This window comes from Convolutriloba macropyga, chromosome 12, assembly GCF_964194025.1.
Source record: "Convolutriloba macropyga chromosome 12, txConMacr16.3, whole genome shotgun sequence".
Classification (NCBI taxonomy): Eukaryota; Metazoa; Xenacoelomorpha; order Acoela; family Convolutidae; genus Convolutriloba; species Convolutriloba macropyga.
Genome location: NC_134479.1, coordinates 52,887,925 through 52,903,631, shown reverse-complemented (window position 1 = coordinate 52,903,631; position 15,707 = coordinate 52,887,925). Strand labels below are relative to the sequence as shown.

Genomic DNA, 15,707 nt, shown 5'->3' with positions numbered 1-15,707 from the left:
AAGAAGCCCACAACTGATTTTAGCCAAAAAAAGGTCAAACAGTTCAACAACACTCTTCTAATTTTGAAAATAAAACCAATAACACCATCTTTAAGAATTTTAACATATTTTTCATCAAAACTGTACAAAATAAGCTTAAAAAATACGCAAAACATGAAAAAAAACAACGAAAATCATTCAAACAGTCGCAAAATTTTAAGCCCTGATAAATCGGTAATAGAAACGAAATTCAAAGAAATCTTTTTCGCAATAATTTCTACGCTGAACGGCTTTCTAGTGAAATCACTCACAACCCTCTACGATGAATAGATCAATCGGCTAAAATTCACTCAACAAAAGAGCCCATTTGATTTAATAGTTCCCCCTCACAAAAGTGGGTCGAAATAAAAAACGAAGAAGCAATTCGCATCGCATAAATTGATTTGATTTAGCAATGCATCTATTTTCTCTGGAGTAACTGACTGAAATTTATTTGTAATTATCATTTTCGAGCATAACTGGATTCCCAGGAGCAGAAAAAGACTTTTTACTGAAAAATAATTTCAAAGGATGTGGATTTTCGTTGCAGCTTTGCTAGGCATCTTGAAGGTGTTGCTGATAAACAAAGAGGTACCATATTGCCAATTTTTTTACATTTCATCATTTTTTCTGCTGTTTATATTCATTGCATTTGTAGTTTTCTTAAGAAGTTATAGCCTGCTTAATTCTTAGTTTTCACTAATAATAGTTTAAAAAAATTACGTAATGTTGTCAGTGTCCAAATCGCACAATTGAGGATATTTTGAAGTTACAATACTAATGTTCGTAACAAGATGTTTTTCAATTATTTTTTAATTACATCGATCCCAATATAACGCCGGTTTCACTTTCGTAAACCATTAGATCAACATTCTCATTTCCTTATATGGTTATAATTGCCCGAGGACCCCCAAAGATATAAACGTGAACAAAATCGGATTTAAAATTGTATCTTCCATGAATTGAGATTTCAAATAAGAATACATTTTAAATCTATAATTTACTATCCTATTAATTGAGATTTCAAATTGGAATACATTTATAACTCTATAATTTACTATCCTATTAAATGCGCCAAATCGACATGGGTAAAGTAACCAAACGATAACGTTAAAAACCTGGAAAAATGTGAAATAAAAAAAATTGTCTAAAAGTTATCATTTTTAGCGCTGCATGCACCAGTGATGTTCGTAGAATTCGATCATCCAATCGAGTTTGATATTACCACAAGATCGGAACCGAACACAGGACCAATCGACGACCGAAAATGGACACTCCGCAGAAACAAAACTGTCAAAGAATACAACTTCACACGCGACATAATCGACTATCCTTATATAACTTTTAAATATGGCCAAAACGAGTGTATTAGCTTTGCAATCTTACCCGAAAAAGATCTGCTAACTTTGAACAACAAAAAAACTTTATCTGCCAGACTTCTGAAAGAATTCCTGATTTTGCTTGATGATAAATTGGTTTCATTTCTGGTGTCTGGATTCGGGGTCCAAAAAGAATATTTACTCGAATTCCTGCGTCACGATCTTGTGGAAACCGTCCTTGATTTTTTGGACAAAGAGACTAGAAACTTGATAAAGCGTGCGCACGATCAGTGCTTGCTGGACATCGAGACGTCTCTTTGCAGGCAGTGTCCTGATCTGAGCACCTTTATTGATAATTTAGAAGAAAGCGATATTAAGATGAGAATTTTGAGAACTGCTTCTGAAAAGTTTGAGCAGTTATTCTTCCAAGGCACCGGAGACGCAGCCAAGTTTGAAGTTCTCCAATTGCTAGGAACTAACTGCGAAGAATCGATTTTGAGCACTCAAAATGTTGAAAGTCTTGCTCGTATTTTGATTTATCTGGACAATAAACAACTGCTGAAAAGAATGCACGAAGTATTTGAAAACGACGATCAGTATCAATTGAAACAGAAAATGTCTCAAATGTCGGAAGACTTGCAAAAAGTTATCTTATCGGCTGAAACTGTTGACGGATTTGAAGTGTTAGCAACAAACTTGGATGACGAAATTGATGAAATTGAAATTCAATCAACCAATATTGGACAAAACGAATCATTACCTGGCTGGAAAATTTTTGGCGACAAGGAATGATGGAAAAGTTTAAGACCAGTTTCTGTCTCGAATAACAATGTTATTTTTTTATAAAACAATTTGCATCTTAGTTGATAAATGTTGATCTGGACTTTGAATGCCCGTGTTGAGGACAACGACGAAAAAACGACAATCGTTTTGTAAGAAATCGTAGTTTTTTTTCGTTTTGTCATCGTTTTTGTCCTTTTGTCGTTGTTTTCTTCGTTTTCATTAGTTTCCATCGTTTAAGTCGTCTTTTACGTGTAAGAAATGATCGTTTCTTTGTCGTTTTTTGTCGTTTCTTACGTCGTTTTCTTTTCACAAGAAATAGTCGTTTTTTGATCGTTTTTTGTCGTTTAATTGCTCTTGAACCTTGTTGCTAATATAAAATTGTTTTAGCATATCTGTAGTCAGGTCCTAATAGCGCAGTGGTCAGTGCAGAAGGTAATGAATGGGGAGTTCAAAGGTTCGAATCCCTTCGTGGATCCGTTTTCAGTCGTTTTTTGTTACACAAAATAACGATAAAAAAAACGATCATTTCTTACATAAAAATAACAATGAAACAACGAACAAAACGACGATTACCACGTAAGGGCTTTGATCGTTTTTGTCTAATGAAAACGATTAAAAGATGACGATTTCTTACGATTTTCTAAGTGAAAAACAAAATTCCTCAACAGGGGTGAGCATTAATTGTAAATCAAAAAAGAATTTGTAAAAAAACTGGGTAAACATAATGTTCCAAATAGTCTGTCTAGGCTGTCCAATAGATGTAAAAACGACGAAAACGAAAAAACGATAAAAAACAACGATTTCATTTGCAAAAATATAGCAAAACGGAAAGCAAAGAAGAGATTGCCTTCAATTGGGAGGAGTCGAGTGATTCTGAGAAAAAATTGGGAATAGATTGATAATCTTTGTTTTGCTCAGTAACAAACGTTTTAATAAGTGTGTCGTACAGATGTACAATCTGTAGAATTGAGTTGATTCGCGGCACCAATTAGTTTATTCTACAGCGGCTATTTAGTGGTGATTTCGTGGAGCGATTTGACGCTAATATTTGTTGCGTGTGTATTGAATATTTTGGTTACAGAATTTAGGCAGATTCGGCGTAGCGAAATCTCCTTCGATTGTTTATAGGCTATTTCGCTTAGCGAAATATACTAAATTTTTATACGTCTAAAATATGGCTTTTTGGCGGATCGGATTCCAGTTCAAGAGAGAGTCAACTAATTTGAATTGTGAAAATGAAGAGAATGAATTTAGATAAAGTTACCAAAACTGATTAACAATTTGTTCATAAGATTACATTTCTAAATGCGGCAACTTACAATCACGAGACAATGTGAACAGACAGAAGATCATGCACAGGATGTAAACAAAATTTAAAAGTATGAAAACATAAGATTCCATCTTCAAAACTAGAACTAAATGAATGACCAAAACAAAGGCAGTTGAAATGAACTAAATTAAATAAACATGAAATGAACCAATTTAGCTACACCAAACGATAGCCCCAAACTAAAATTGTACTATTATACCACATTTCCCCCTCGGCAAAAATAAATAACAAAGTTATTTATCAGAAAATTAATAATCATATGTACTTGTTAAATAATTAATACTGTAATGTTTTTAATCAGAGTTTTAAACGCAACAGTTTTAGAGAAATGTCGTTGACACTTCTGGTTCTTCGTAGTTGGGTGAAACATAGAATTGGGTTGGGTATGAGGTTGTTGGAGAACATGGGCCGACTGTAAAATTAGTTTCCTCTTGATTAGATTGTGCTGCGGCTGTTTGTATGGCAGAAATTATTGATTTATTCTCAATTTGTTGTTTCTTGATATTTTGTCGTCTTTTATGTTTCCCAATTGCTCCAGTACTTGAAGTTGTTAGAGGGCAAGTTTGAACTGAAGTCGCAGATTCATCCGATTCTGTGAACGATACTGTGGAGCGCTATCGTTTTGTTGGAATTAATGCTGCAGATGCCTTTGTAGCTGCTTTTCGCTTTGGCCTACTGGGTGGCTTGTGGTAACAATGCTTGTGGTGGGTAATTCCATTGGCATCGCGAGGTTGCTACTTAATTCGGTGGGTTGATTTAGCGACGCTGTTGACAGTTGTCTTTTGGGCTTCGTTGGCATTCTTACTCGGAGGGCGCGTGTAACATTTGAATGAATTGACGACACTGTACTAACGTCATCTGCCACTTTCCTATGCTTCATTCGTTTTCCTCCTTCTAACTTCTTTCTGGATTCTTTTGCGTGATGGTTAATGAGCTCTTCTGTTGTTTTGCCTGTTGGTAATTTGGGACGTCTGTTAGCGTACACCTGTAATTCTGTGTCACGTTCCGCCTTTGTCCCAAATTTTGCTAAATTCGAGTTCCTGATTGTCACGTCTCTCTTTCCAGGTTCTTTAATGACTAAGGTATGTTCATTTGTTTTAATTACGGAAGATCCTGGTGCTAAGACGTCATATAAGCCATCGAGGCTTTTCTTCGATCTTTTCGTGCGAGGTCTCTTTTTCGCCAGCTTTACCTCCAATGATGCTTCCGTTCTGGGGATAGATTGACCGACATTTGGATGAGAAATCAATCTTGATTCCTTATTTGGGTCCTCCTTTTGCTGTTTCATCGCCTCATTGCCCAGTTCGTTCTTAGTCACCTCTATCTCAATGTCGCTACGTTCATCGTTGTTCCAGTTTTCGTCTGTGATAAGCTCGTCCCATCTGACAGTCTCCAAATCTAAATATTTATTTAAAATGTTTTTGTAAGTTAGACTTTTTGGATTTGGTTCAGTCGTTATATTGCTTAATGGCGTATTCGCTTTTCTACCAAAATGTGCCTCAAATGGTGATATATTAATAGTCTTTTGACGACATATTCGTAGTTGATAAATTATTGAATTTATTGAGGCTTTCAAATTGAATTGATTTTGCGCCGCCGTTTTAATACAAGCTAAGTGATTCTTGATTGTTTGAATTAGCCTTTCAACCAAACCAATTGCTCTGTGATCGTGTATTGGCGCTTCGATTAGCTGTATGTTATTTTGACTACAAAATGCTTTAATTTGCTGCCCCGTTTGGCATCGAGCTTGATCCAATCTAATTGCACGGGGTATACCGTGTAGCAAAACATACTCTTGAAGAAAATTCAAAATATTATCTGCATTAACTCTATCAAATACTTCTGCTGATGGGAATTTCGAAAATCGATCAATACATGCAAGAAAGTAAATCTCTTGATTTTTTTAATTATAAATGGGTCCTCCAAAATCAATCTGAATTTCTTCATTTGGAACCTTACATAACTTTAATGGTGCCCATTTATTTGCAGGTATAATAGGTTTTAAATTTTTACCAATCTTGACACAGGGGTTGCACTTTGCAGTTTTCGTAGCTGTGTCCCTGTTCATATATGGCCACCACGCGTGTGTTGCCATATCGGTCATCCACAATGTGCCGGGATGAGTTGCATGGATGGCGTCTACATAGGCATCTTTGATCGCATGGGGAAGGGCAATCCTGTCATCTATGCAGACACACCCGTTCTTTACATGTGAATCTTTCCAAAAGGAATGGATATAAGGTGATATTTGTTTGCATCTATCTTCGTTGTCCGTAAGGATGCAGTCGCGAATCTCTTTCAAAATCGCGTCCTTGGTTGTCAGGCTGGCCATTAGAGAGCTGGAGAAGATTTTGGAGAGCGCGAAGTTGAAAGAATCAAGGTCGAGATCGTTTACTGATGGCGAAGTGCCTGTTGTATCGGTTGTGGGCGTAATTGGAGTTGCGGGTGCTGCTTGTGCTGTTGAGGGTCCCTCTTCTGCAAATCGTACTCTTGAAGGAGTCGATTGTTTGACTGTCATCAGGGTTTCATCATCGGAATTTGATTGGGACATCATGTATACGTTTTTGAAATTCGTGGCGATTCGTTGGAAATTGTTTAAATTAGAGAGCAACTGTTCAGTGGGTCGGTTCAAGGCAAAAAGCGAGTGAGGAATGTTAGTTGTCTCAATTTTGGGGATGGAATTTAAATTATTTTTTGTTAATTCGCTAAGTGGGTTATCAATTTGCGTACTTGTAGAATATTCTGGATTTCGCGGTGCGAATTCACTGCATAAGTTATTAGTGGAATTTGGATTATTTATGACGCTTTTTGTAGGTGGATTTCGCGCTGCAAAATTGACCTAATTTTCGGTGTTTAATGAGAAGCGTTTTGCACTGCGTTTAATTACATCCAATTTAGCTACAATAAATTGCCCGTCATATGTAGATATATTAACAGCTTGTTGTTGCGGGTCGCGAGAGATATAATCCACTAATCCCATGTTTGTGCCAGGAGGATGGTCAATTGAGAAATCAAATGGTAGTAATCGATCTACCCAACGTGTCAGTCTACTATTATATGATTTGTTAGACCTGTTTTCTTTCATGATTGAGAGAAGAGCTCTATGATCAGTGATAACAGTAAAAGGTTTGCCGTATAAATAACATTTGAAATGTTCCACGGACCAAACAACGCCCAGAAGTTCTAGATCATTTATGCTATATCTGTCATCAACAGAATTCAAAAATTGCGACGCAAATGCTACTGTATGCCACCCATTAGGTGTTCGTTGTTCCAATGCGCATCCCAAACCCTTGCGTGAGGCGTCGCATTTAATTCGTGTTTCTAATTCCGGATTGAAATTTTTTTTTTTCAGTGGTTTCCGTAATTTGTTCTTTTATTAAGGAGAACTGTTTTTCATGCTCTTCAGTCCAATGAAATTTTGAATTTTTCTTAAGCAAAGGTCGAAGGGGGTAACATAATTGTGACAAATTTGGAATAAATTTTCCTAAATGGTGTACTGAACCCATAAACGATCGAAGTTTTTTAAGATTAGTAGGTGCTGATAATTTTCCAATTGCATCCGTTTTACTTGAAAGTGGAGTTACACCTGATTGTGTGATATTATGTCCGAGCCATTCAATCTTTTTTTTGGGAAATGACATTTTGCAAGATTCATGCGTACATTTTCTTGATCTAGTTTTATTTGGCATTTTCGTACCAAATCCAGATGTTTTTCGATTCCACCTCTGCTGACAATCAAGATATCATCCAAAAAACAGAAAGTATTTTCCAAACCAGCAAGGGTACGATCAATAGCTTTTTTGGAATTCAGCTGGCATATCCGTTAAACTCTAAAATCCTATTTTAAATCGATATGTACCAGTCATATCTCCGCTAACAATATTAAAGTTACAATGGCGGGCAGTATCACTGTGTAACTGAAGTTGACTATAAGCGTACTGCAAATCAAGAGTCGTAAAATAAGCAGTCTCCTGCGGCGCCGTTGACAGTGTTTGCGAGATTGTTTGGATTAACGAATCTATATTGGGCATTTGATACTTGTTTTTGTGAATAGCTTTAATTAGAATTTTTGAATCAAGTGCTATTTTGATTGATTGGTCCTTTTTTACCGTAATGACAATCGGAGATATGAAGAATTGATCAGAACACTTGTTTAATTTTTCTATATGTCCTTCGTTTAATAGTTTTTCCAATTCAATTTTCACTTTCGGTTGAAGATGTATTGGCAATTTTCTTCCTTTCTGATGTATTCCTCGATAATTTTTGTGGAGTTTTGAATTGACCGTATGATTTTTTGATTTTCCAATTCGGGATATTAAATCGGGAAACTCCTTTGCAAGTGATTTCTTTATTGCACAAGGTTGATCTATGTTATTGACCTCTGTTTTCGGACAAGGTTTTTGAGATATTGTGATGCCTAACTGATCAAAAAGATCTCCTCCTAGTATTGGTCGAAACCCATCAGCAACGACTGTGATTTTTGCTTTCTGAATGTTCCAATCATTACATTTTACCGGTGTTTTTAAAGTGCCGAGAGGTTGAACAATATCGTTAGAAAAAGACTTCAATTCTAGTGGTTTTTTCTCCGACTATTGTGATTGCGCACAGTTGAACAATATATCTCATGCAAGTGACATATTAATAATGGTACAACCACTACCGGAGTCGAGAAGTAAGTCACAATTTGTGTTTCCAATCGTTAATGACAAATTTTTCAGTGCTAAATTTGGTGAACTAGTATTTTCGACTGTTGCAACGTAATTATCATCCAAAGAATCATAGTCTTAGTTGATTTGTTCATTATAATTGATATAATTGACGTTCTGATTTTCCTGACTAGAATTTTGATGATATGTTTCAGTAGTTTCTACGGTGTTAATGCGATTGGTTTGTTGAGTATTTCTTGTATTGTTAAGTCTTCGTCTTAAATGCTTTTGCAAACCACAGTGATTACATTTCTTACCCATTGCAGGGCAAACCTGACGGTGTGTTGGTGTCCAAATTTGACCACAACCACGACATTGTCCAACAGCTGCGCGGTTGACGACTGCTCTACTTGATTGATTTCCACGCACACCGGCGCCGTGAAATCGATTGAATTGTTGTATTGCGTTCACTGTACTGCCAGTTGCACCGTTATTAGATGAAATTCTCTGCTGATTCTGATTACCCATTTCCATGTTGACTGCAATGCTGAGCGCCCTCTCTGGTTCAACTGTATCCCGAAGAAGCTCCCGCTGAATGTCATCATCCAACATGTTCGTGATGAAAATGTCCCTGATTATTGCTTCTTCACGATTTTCGAAGTCGCAATTTTCAGCCAATTCTTTCAAGATGCTGTAGAATTGTTCTACAGTTTTACCATTCTTCTGCTTCCGAGAGAAGAAGACGTATCGATCAAATGTGATATTTGTTGGGCCGATAAATGCTATCTCCATCATTTCCCAAAGTTTGAGGGTAGTCAAATCGTAAATATTATCGTGCGGAAATTTTTGTGTCAATAGTCGTCTTCCTTCAGTACCAATACTTAGATACAACAGAGATACGCATTTTTGGTCACACAAATTCCATGGACGTTCCCCGCATAGTATTCCCGCTTCTGTTATCTTCTGACATTTTAGTTCCCATTGCAACTTCAACTGATTGTTTCTAATTCGACGCTTTCTCTCCGCTTCATCGGTTGTATCTTCAATTGGCATCTCGTACTTCGGTTCAGCTGGCAATCGGACTGTCGTTGGCTTGGTTTGTAGCAGTGTGTCTATAGTAATATTCTCTCGAGCGAGAATCGCTAGTTTTACTTGAATTCTCCATTTCTCCCATCTGATTGGTGGGTCCGAAGTTGGTCGTTCCCAAAATGGCTCTATCGACAACGGTGTTTTTCTAGATTCTCGAGCTGACTGCGCCATGTCGTACAGATTTACAATCTGTAGAATTGAGTTGATTCGCGGCACCAATTAGCTTATTCTACAGCGGCTATTTAGTGGTGATTTCGTGGAGCGATTTGACGCTAATATTTGTTGCGTGTGTATTGAATATTTTGGTTACAGAATTTAGGCAGATGCAGCGTAGCGAAATCTCTTTCGATTGTTTATAGGCTATTTCGCTTAGCGAAATATACTAAATTTTTATACGTCTAAAATATGGCTTTTTGGCGGATCGGATTCTAGTTCAAGAGAGAGTCAACTAATTTGAATTGCGAAAATGAAGAGAATGAATTTAGATAAAGTTAACAAAACTGATTAACAATTTGTTCATAAGATTACATTTCTAAATGCGGCAACTTACAATAACGAGACAATGTGAACAGACAGAAGATCATGCACAGGATGTAAACAAAATTTAAAAGTATGAAAACATAAGATTCGATCTTCAAAACTAGAACTAAATGATTGAACAAAATAAAGGCAGATGAAATGAACTAAATTAAATTAACATAAAATGAACCAATTTAGCTACACCTAACGATAGCCCCAAACTAAAATTGTACTATTTTACCACAAAGTGCTTTCAAGTTGTTATGTATCTCAGCATGTATAGAAAGTAGACATATTTCAATAAACTCTTCTAAACGGAGATTGCTTCCGCAAAGAGCACAGAAACGTAGAATATGTATATTGTACAGGTTTTTGACCAGGAGTAAAGAAAGTTATAAGAAAATGAGAAAACTTCTCTCTGACATACCGATTTAATGGAAACAAAAAATAGCAGCAATGTTGAAATCGCTAACTAAGGTGGTCAAAAACATTAGACTAAAGCACTTAGATTATAGGTGTGCTATCTTTGAACGCGTTAGAATAGCGATCAAACGAATAAAAGTATTCGTCGATAATGAAGATTATGTCAATCGTACTTTATTAACGTTTTATAACTGTCAATAATGCAAAAAGCAACTCTGTTAACAAATTTTTCACCATGGTTTTGTGTAAATTAACAATTCTGCTAACGTGAGGTCTTTATTAACAGATACGAGGTTGATGAAAATCTTCTTCTCAAGCACTGCTGTCATCAATTTTTCTTGAATCAAAAGCCGAAAATGCTCATTTCAATCAAATTCTGTGGTCAAAAAAATGTGCAATTTACTTGGTGACGAAAGATGAAATAATTCTGACTAATGAAACAATTAGCGCTCAAACCCTAAAACTCGGACAAGAATTGGGCTAACTTTCTTCGTAATTCATTTTAACTTTGTTTTGAGGCTATGATTTTTTTGCTAGAATGCAGCCTCAATAATGTTAACATTGCCAAAACTTTTTGTCAATTTCGCAGAAAATTGGCCAAAACTAAATTAATTATGTTCGAGTTGTCTTGATTTTGGTCAAAACACATTTGTCCTTATTTTGGCTAAAAGTTACAAAAACACTAAATATAAGGGGGTGAATTGGTCAAAAAAATTGTATGAATTGCTTTAATCAGGAATTGCTTTGGCTGATTTTAATCTTCGGCTAAATGTTACGGATTTACATAACTTTTAGCATATTTTTTTTACGGGATGAATTCTAGTCAAATGTTGTGAAAATTTCTGCATAAATCTGGTCAAAATTGGGTGTAATTTACACCAAAATGCTTTGAAGGGATGACTTTTGACCAAATAATCGTTAAATGGAAAATCAATATTTAAAATTAAGCACAACTTGAGTAAAATTTAGTAAAACTTGCGAGTAGATCACTCTATGTTTTGTTTGGGAAGAAAAACTCACTCTAAAAGTTGGCTAAATAGTTTAGATAGGACCCAAAAAAAACTATTAGTTGGACAAAGATTGTCGAACCTGCGTCAGAATTTTTTCACACAAAAAAAATCAAACACCTGTCTGTTATTGGTGCAAACTTAATGTAACTCATTTCGAGCGGACCAAACAAAAAAAGTTCAAACATTTTTTTCCGCTATTGAACCAGTTATTATGGCTGACTATGAAAGCTACACATAGCACAATACAAGATATACTTGCATATGCCAGAGAAATCAGATGACAAAACAAACCAAAGGCAAAGTTACATTACCTTAAAACTGCTTTGAGCTGTAAGTGTCAAGCAATTATTTCGGAGATTTAGGAGTAGAAAAGTTTAATAAAAAAAAATACCTTAATAAACACAGTTACTAATACACTGTTGGCTCGAGTTAAGCTGTTGTAGTCATCAAGGAGTTACAATGGTCTACACCGTGCTCTTCTATGCCCAGATCTTGTTCATAAGTCTGTGATTTTTTCTTCTTCCTATTGGCCAATAAAAAAAAGACATTTAACTCTTCATTGTAAAAAGGTGCATCTGTTGATTTTCAAAAAATTAGTTTAAAAACTAGAAGCATCAAAAACTGATTTGATAGGCGTTAAACGTCTGCTTGTGTTGCGGCTGCTCAAGAATCTCAACGGAACCGAAATATAACAGCCTGGCTCTCCAGTTTTACGCCGCCCTGGTTCTTCCCTGTACAAGGTACAATCAATTTGCTGATTGAACTTGAGAATTTCTTTAGTGATAAACTATATTCAAGTTTCATGCAATTATCAGATTTGGGAGTAGAAAAATTTAATTCAAAATAAAACACATTAAAAAACACAGTTACTAATTCACTGTTGGCTCGAGTAAAGCTGTTGTAGTCATCAGGGAGTTACAATGGTCAACACCGTGCTCTTCTATGCCCAGATCTTGTTCATAAGTCTGTGATTTTTTCTTCTTCCTATTGGCCAATAAAAAAAAGAGATTTAACTCTTCATTGTAAAAAGGTGCATCTGTTGATTTTCAAAAAATTAGTTTAAAAACTAGAAGCATCAAAAACTGATTTGATAGGCGTTAAACGTCTGCTTGTGTTGCGGCTGCTCAAGAATCTCAACGGAACCGAAATATAACAGCCTGGCTCTCTCCAGCTTTACGCCGCCCTGGTTCTTTCCTGTACAATCAATTTGCTGATTGAAGTTAAAAATTTCATTAGTGAGAAACTATATTCAAGTTTCATGCAATTATCAGATTTGGGAGGAGAAAAATTTAATTCAAAATAAAACACATTAAAAAACACAGTTACTAATTCACTGTTGGCTCGAGTAAAGCTGTTGCAGTCATCAGGGAGTTACAATGGTCAACAAGGTGCACTTCTATGCCCAGTTCTTGTTTATAATTCTGTAATTTTTTCTTTTTTCTATTGGCCAATAAAAGATAGAGATTTTACTCTTCATTTTAATAAGGAGCATCTGTTGTTTTTCTAATATTAATCTTAAAAACTTGATTTTATATGCGTTAAACGTCTGCTTGTGTTGCGGCTGCTGAAGAATCTCAACGGAACCGAAATATAACAGCCTGGCTCTCCAGTTTTACGCCGCCCTGGTTCTTCCCTGTACAATCAATTTGCTGATTGAAGTTAAGAAATTCCTTAGTGATAAACTATATTCAATCTCGTGTTGATATTTGTAAGGTTTCAGCCAATCGCTTGTATTGTTGATATTTTCTTGTCAAGGAAGATCAACTAACTCCAAATTTTAAGATCATAACATCTAGCAAAACAGCATAGAAGACCAAAATTGATGAAAAATCATATTATATTCTATTCAGAGAGCAAACTGCTCTTGGTAATTTTTTCTAATGTTTCCGAATATGATAAAATTGTACTATTCCAATTAATCGGTTTAAAGTAAAACTTATCATCTAAAACACCATCATAAGTCGTTCCTGATTTGTTAATCAAGTAAAATCATTTAGAACAATACTTACACTGTAAAAGTCAAGTTACTGGAATATTTGCTTTTGTTGACATAAACACAGATGGTTATTATGTAGCACAAATAAAAAACGGGAAATATATAAAAAATTGCAACCTAATTAGTGTTGATAGCAACACTTGTAGGTCTGATGCGAGAGCGTTCAAGGGCTCCAAGGATAGCTTAAGATGTACTTTAGCCATGTGCTCAGACCATTGGTTGCTCAGATTTCCCTTCAGAAAATTGGGGGGATGGACAACCTTAGAGTCGCAACTTGTAAAATTTTCAGTTTTTTGTCTTTATTGAGTTTTGACAAATTCTAAGTTTTTTGGTTTCAAAAGTCTATTCTTGCTGTCTTATGGCTTTTGCTTATGATTTGAAGTTGCGTCAACATCGCCGGCCCTATTTTTGACCTTGGAAACACCATCGTTGAGTAACGGCGCCATTTTCACTAGCGGTCTATTGAATTCGCCATGTGCCATTTTGACTCTCGCTGATTGCATACGCCATCGCTGCTTTTGAAGATCTGGATGACTTGTCCCATTTTGCATTCACGTCGTTTTAATGAATCCTCTACCATCGAAACAAACTCTGCTCCTTTCATTATTCGATCATGTTCATTTGACCGGATCGATTTTCGGTTCCATTGTGGAAAAAATTTTGAGACCATCTTTTTCATATCATATCGGCATATGCCTGAGACGTTTTGACGAATCATTTGAGGTCAATGGTTTTGATCATTCGATGTCAAAAATTATGCACTGGCGTTTTCTTGTCCTAGGAGTAAGCGACTGGTTGCGAGTGCTATCAAATCAACGCGGTCGTCACTTACTGTTAACAAGGACTTGCGTTCAGAGTTTGCTCTACAAGACACATTGTAGTACTGCGTACCTAGTCCTTAAAGCTTCGTTTCTCCAATACTGGAACAATGACTTTCTTGCAACTTTTAACCAGTCTTTCCCAGCTTTCAACAATGCGTGGCGCTCCTGGAGGGCGTAAACTAAAAATTTTTTTTCTGTTCTAAGTCAATTTCAAGCCTAGCTTTGTCCCTTTCCTCCAGGACTGCCCTCACTTGTTTGGCTGCTCCGACGAAATTTGTGGCGTTTTCGCTGATGATGGTATTGGGTAGCAACGTCTTGCAATATACTGTGTAAATGCAGCCAGACATGACTCGGGATCCAATCAATGTGAAACTTCAATGTGTAATGCTCCTTTTGTTAGACAAATGAAGAGGCAAGACTGAACGTTTTGTAGACAGAGGGCCACCAAATGTTATGCTGATGTCCTTTGTGCTAGTTTGAGTGCTTTTGAAGACCTTCGTGTGCACAATTTGCTGATTTTGTGACACTTTTTAAAATTGGAGACAAAAACATAAATCACAATTTACACTGTTTATCATTTTTTTGTTAGTTAAGAGGTTGAATTGGCAAAAATTTTTGCCAAACTGACAATTTGGTCAATCTTCGTCGCCAATTTGTTGCTCTATTTACGTTTTTGATCTTAATAATTCAGTGACAAGTAAAAAAATAAAGTTTGAATGCTCATTTTAAACAAAATATATGGTCGAAAATATGTGCAATTTACTTCAGACACACTTTTAGTGATAAAAAATGAATGAATTTTCAATAATTAGCGCTCAAACCCTGAAACTTGGACAAGAATTGGGCTAAATTTCTTAATAATTCGTTGTAAATTTGTTTTGAGGCTATGATTTTTGTTAGAATGCAGCCTCAATAAAGTTAAAAATAACAAATTTTTCGTCATTTTAGCAGAAATTTGGCAAAAGTTAACGTTTTTATGTTCGATTTGTCTTGATTTTGGTCAAAACACTTTTGTCTTTGTTTTGGTTAAAGATTGTAAACATACTAAATATAAAGGGTGAATTGGTAAAAAAAAATTGCATAATTTACTTTAAACAGAAATTGTTTTGGCTGATTTTAACTAATCTTCGACTAAATGTTTTGGAATTACATAACTTTTAGCATATTTTGTTTTTACGGGATGAATTCTAGTCAAATGTTGCAAAAATCTCAGCATAACATTGGTCAAAATTGAGTGTAGATTACACCAAAATGCTTTGGGGGATAATTTTTGACCAACTAATCGTTAAATGGAAAATCAATATTTAAAATTAAGCACAACTTGAGTAAAATTTAGTAAAACTTGTAAGTAGATTACTCTAAGTTTTGTTTGGGATGAAAAACCTTGTTTAAAGTTCTCTAAATAGTTTAGATAGGACCAAACATACTGTTAGCTGGACAAAGATTATCAAACCTGTGTCAGACATTTTTCACTCGAAAAAAAATCAAAAACCTGTCTTTTATTGGTGCAAACTTGATGTTACTCATTTCGAGCGGACTAAACAAAAAAGTTCAAACATCATTTTTTACGCTATTGAACAAGTTATTATAGCTGACTATGAAAGCTGCACATAGCACAAGACAGGATATACTTGCTTATGCCAGAGAAATCAGATGCCAAAACAAACCAAAGGCAAAGTTACATTACCTAAAAACTGCGTTGAGCTGTAAGTTTTATGCAATTATCAGATTTGGGAGAAGAAAAATTGAA

General features: G+C 35.6%; 2 protein-coding genes across 2 annotated transcripts in view; both read left to right on the top strand.

Moving 5' to 3' along the window:
- The window catches only part of LOC142350619 (uncharacterized), an 8,820-nt gene extending 6,600 nt beyond the window's left edge, over window positions 1-2,220 (top strand). The window contains exon 5 of the mRNA XM_075402521.1: window positions 1,186-2,220. Coding sequence (XP_075258636.1) covers window positions 1,186-2,129 — 944 coding nt within the window. The 3' untranslated portion in view covers window positions 2,130-2,220. The remainder of the gene's footprint in view (window positions 1-1,185) is intronic.
- LOC142350263 (uncharacterized) overlaps window positions 1-15,707 on the top strand; it is a 484,377-nt gene that overhangs the window by 97,680 nt on the left and 370,990 nt on the right. The window lies entirely within an intron of this gene.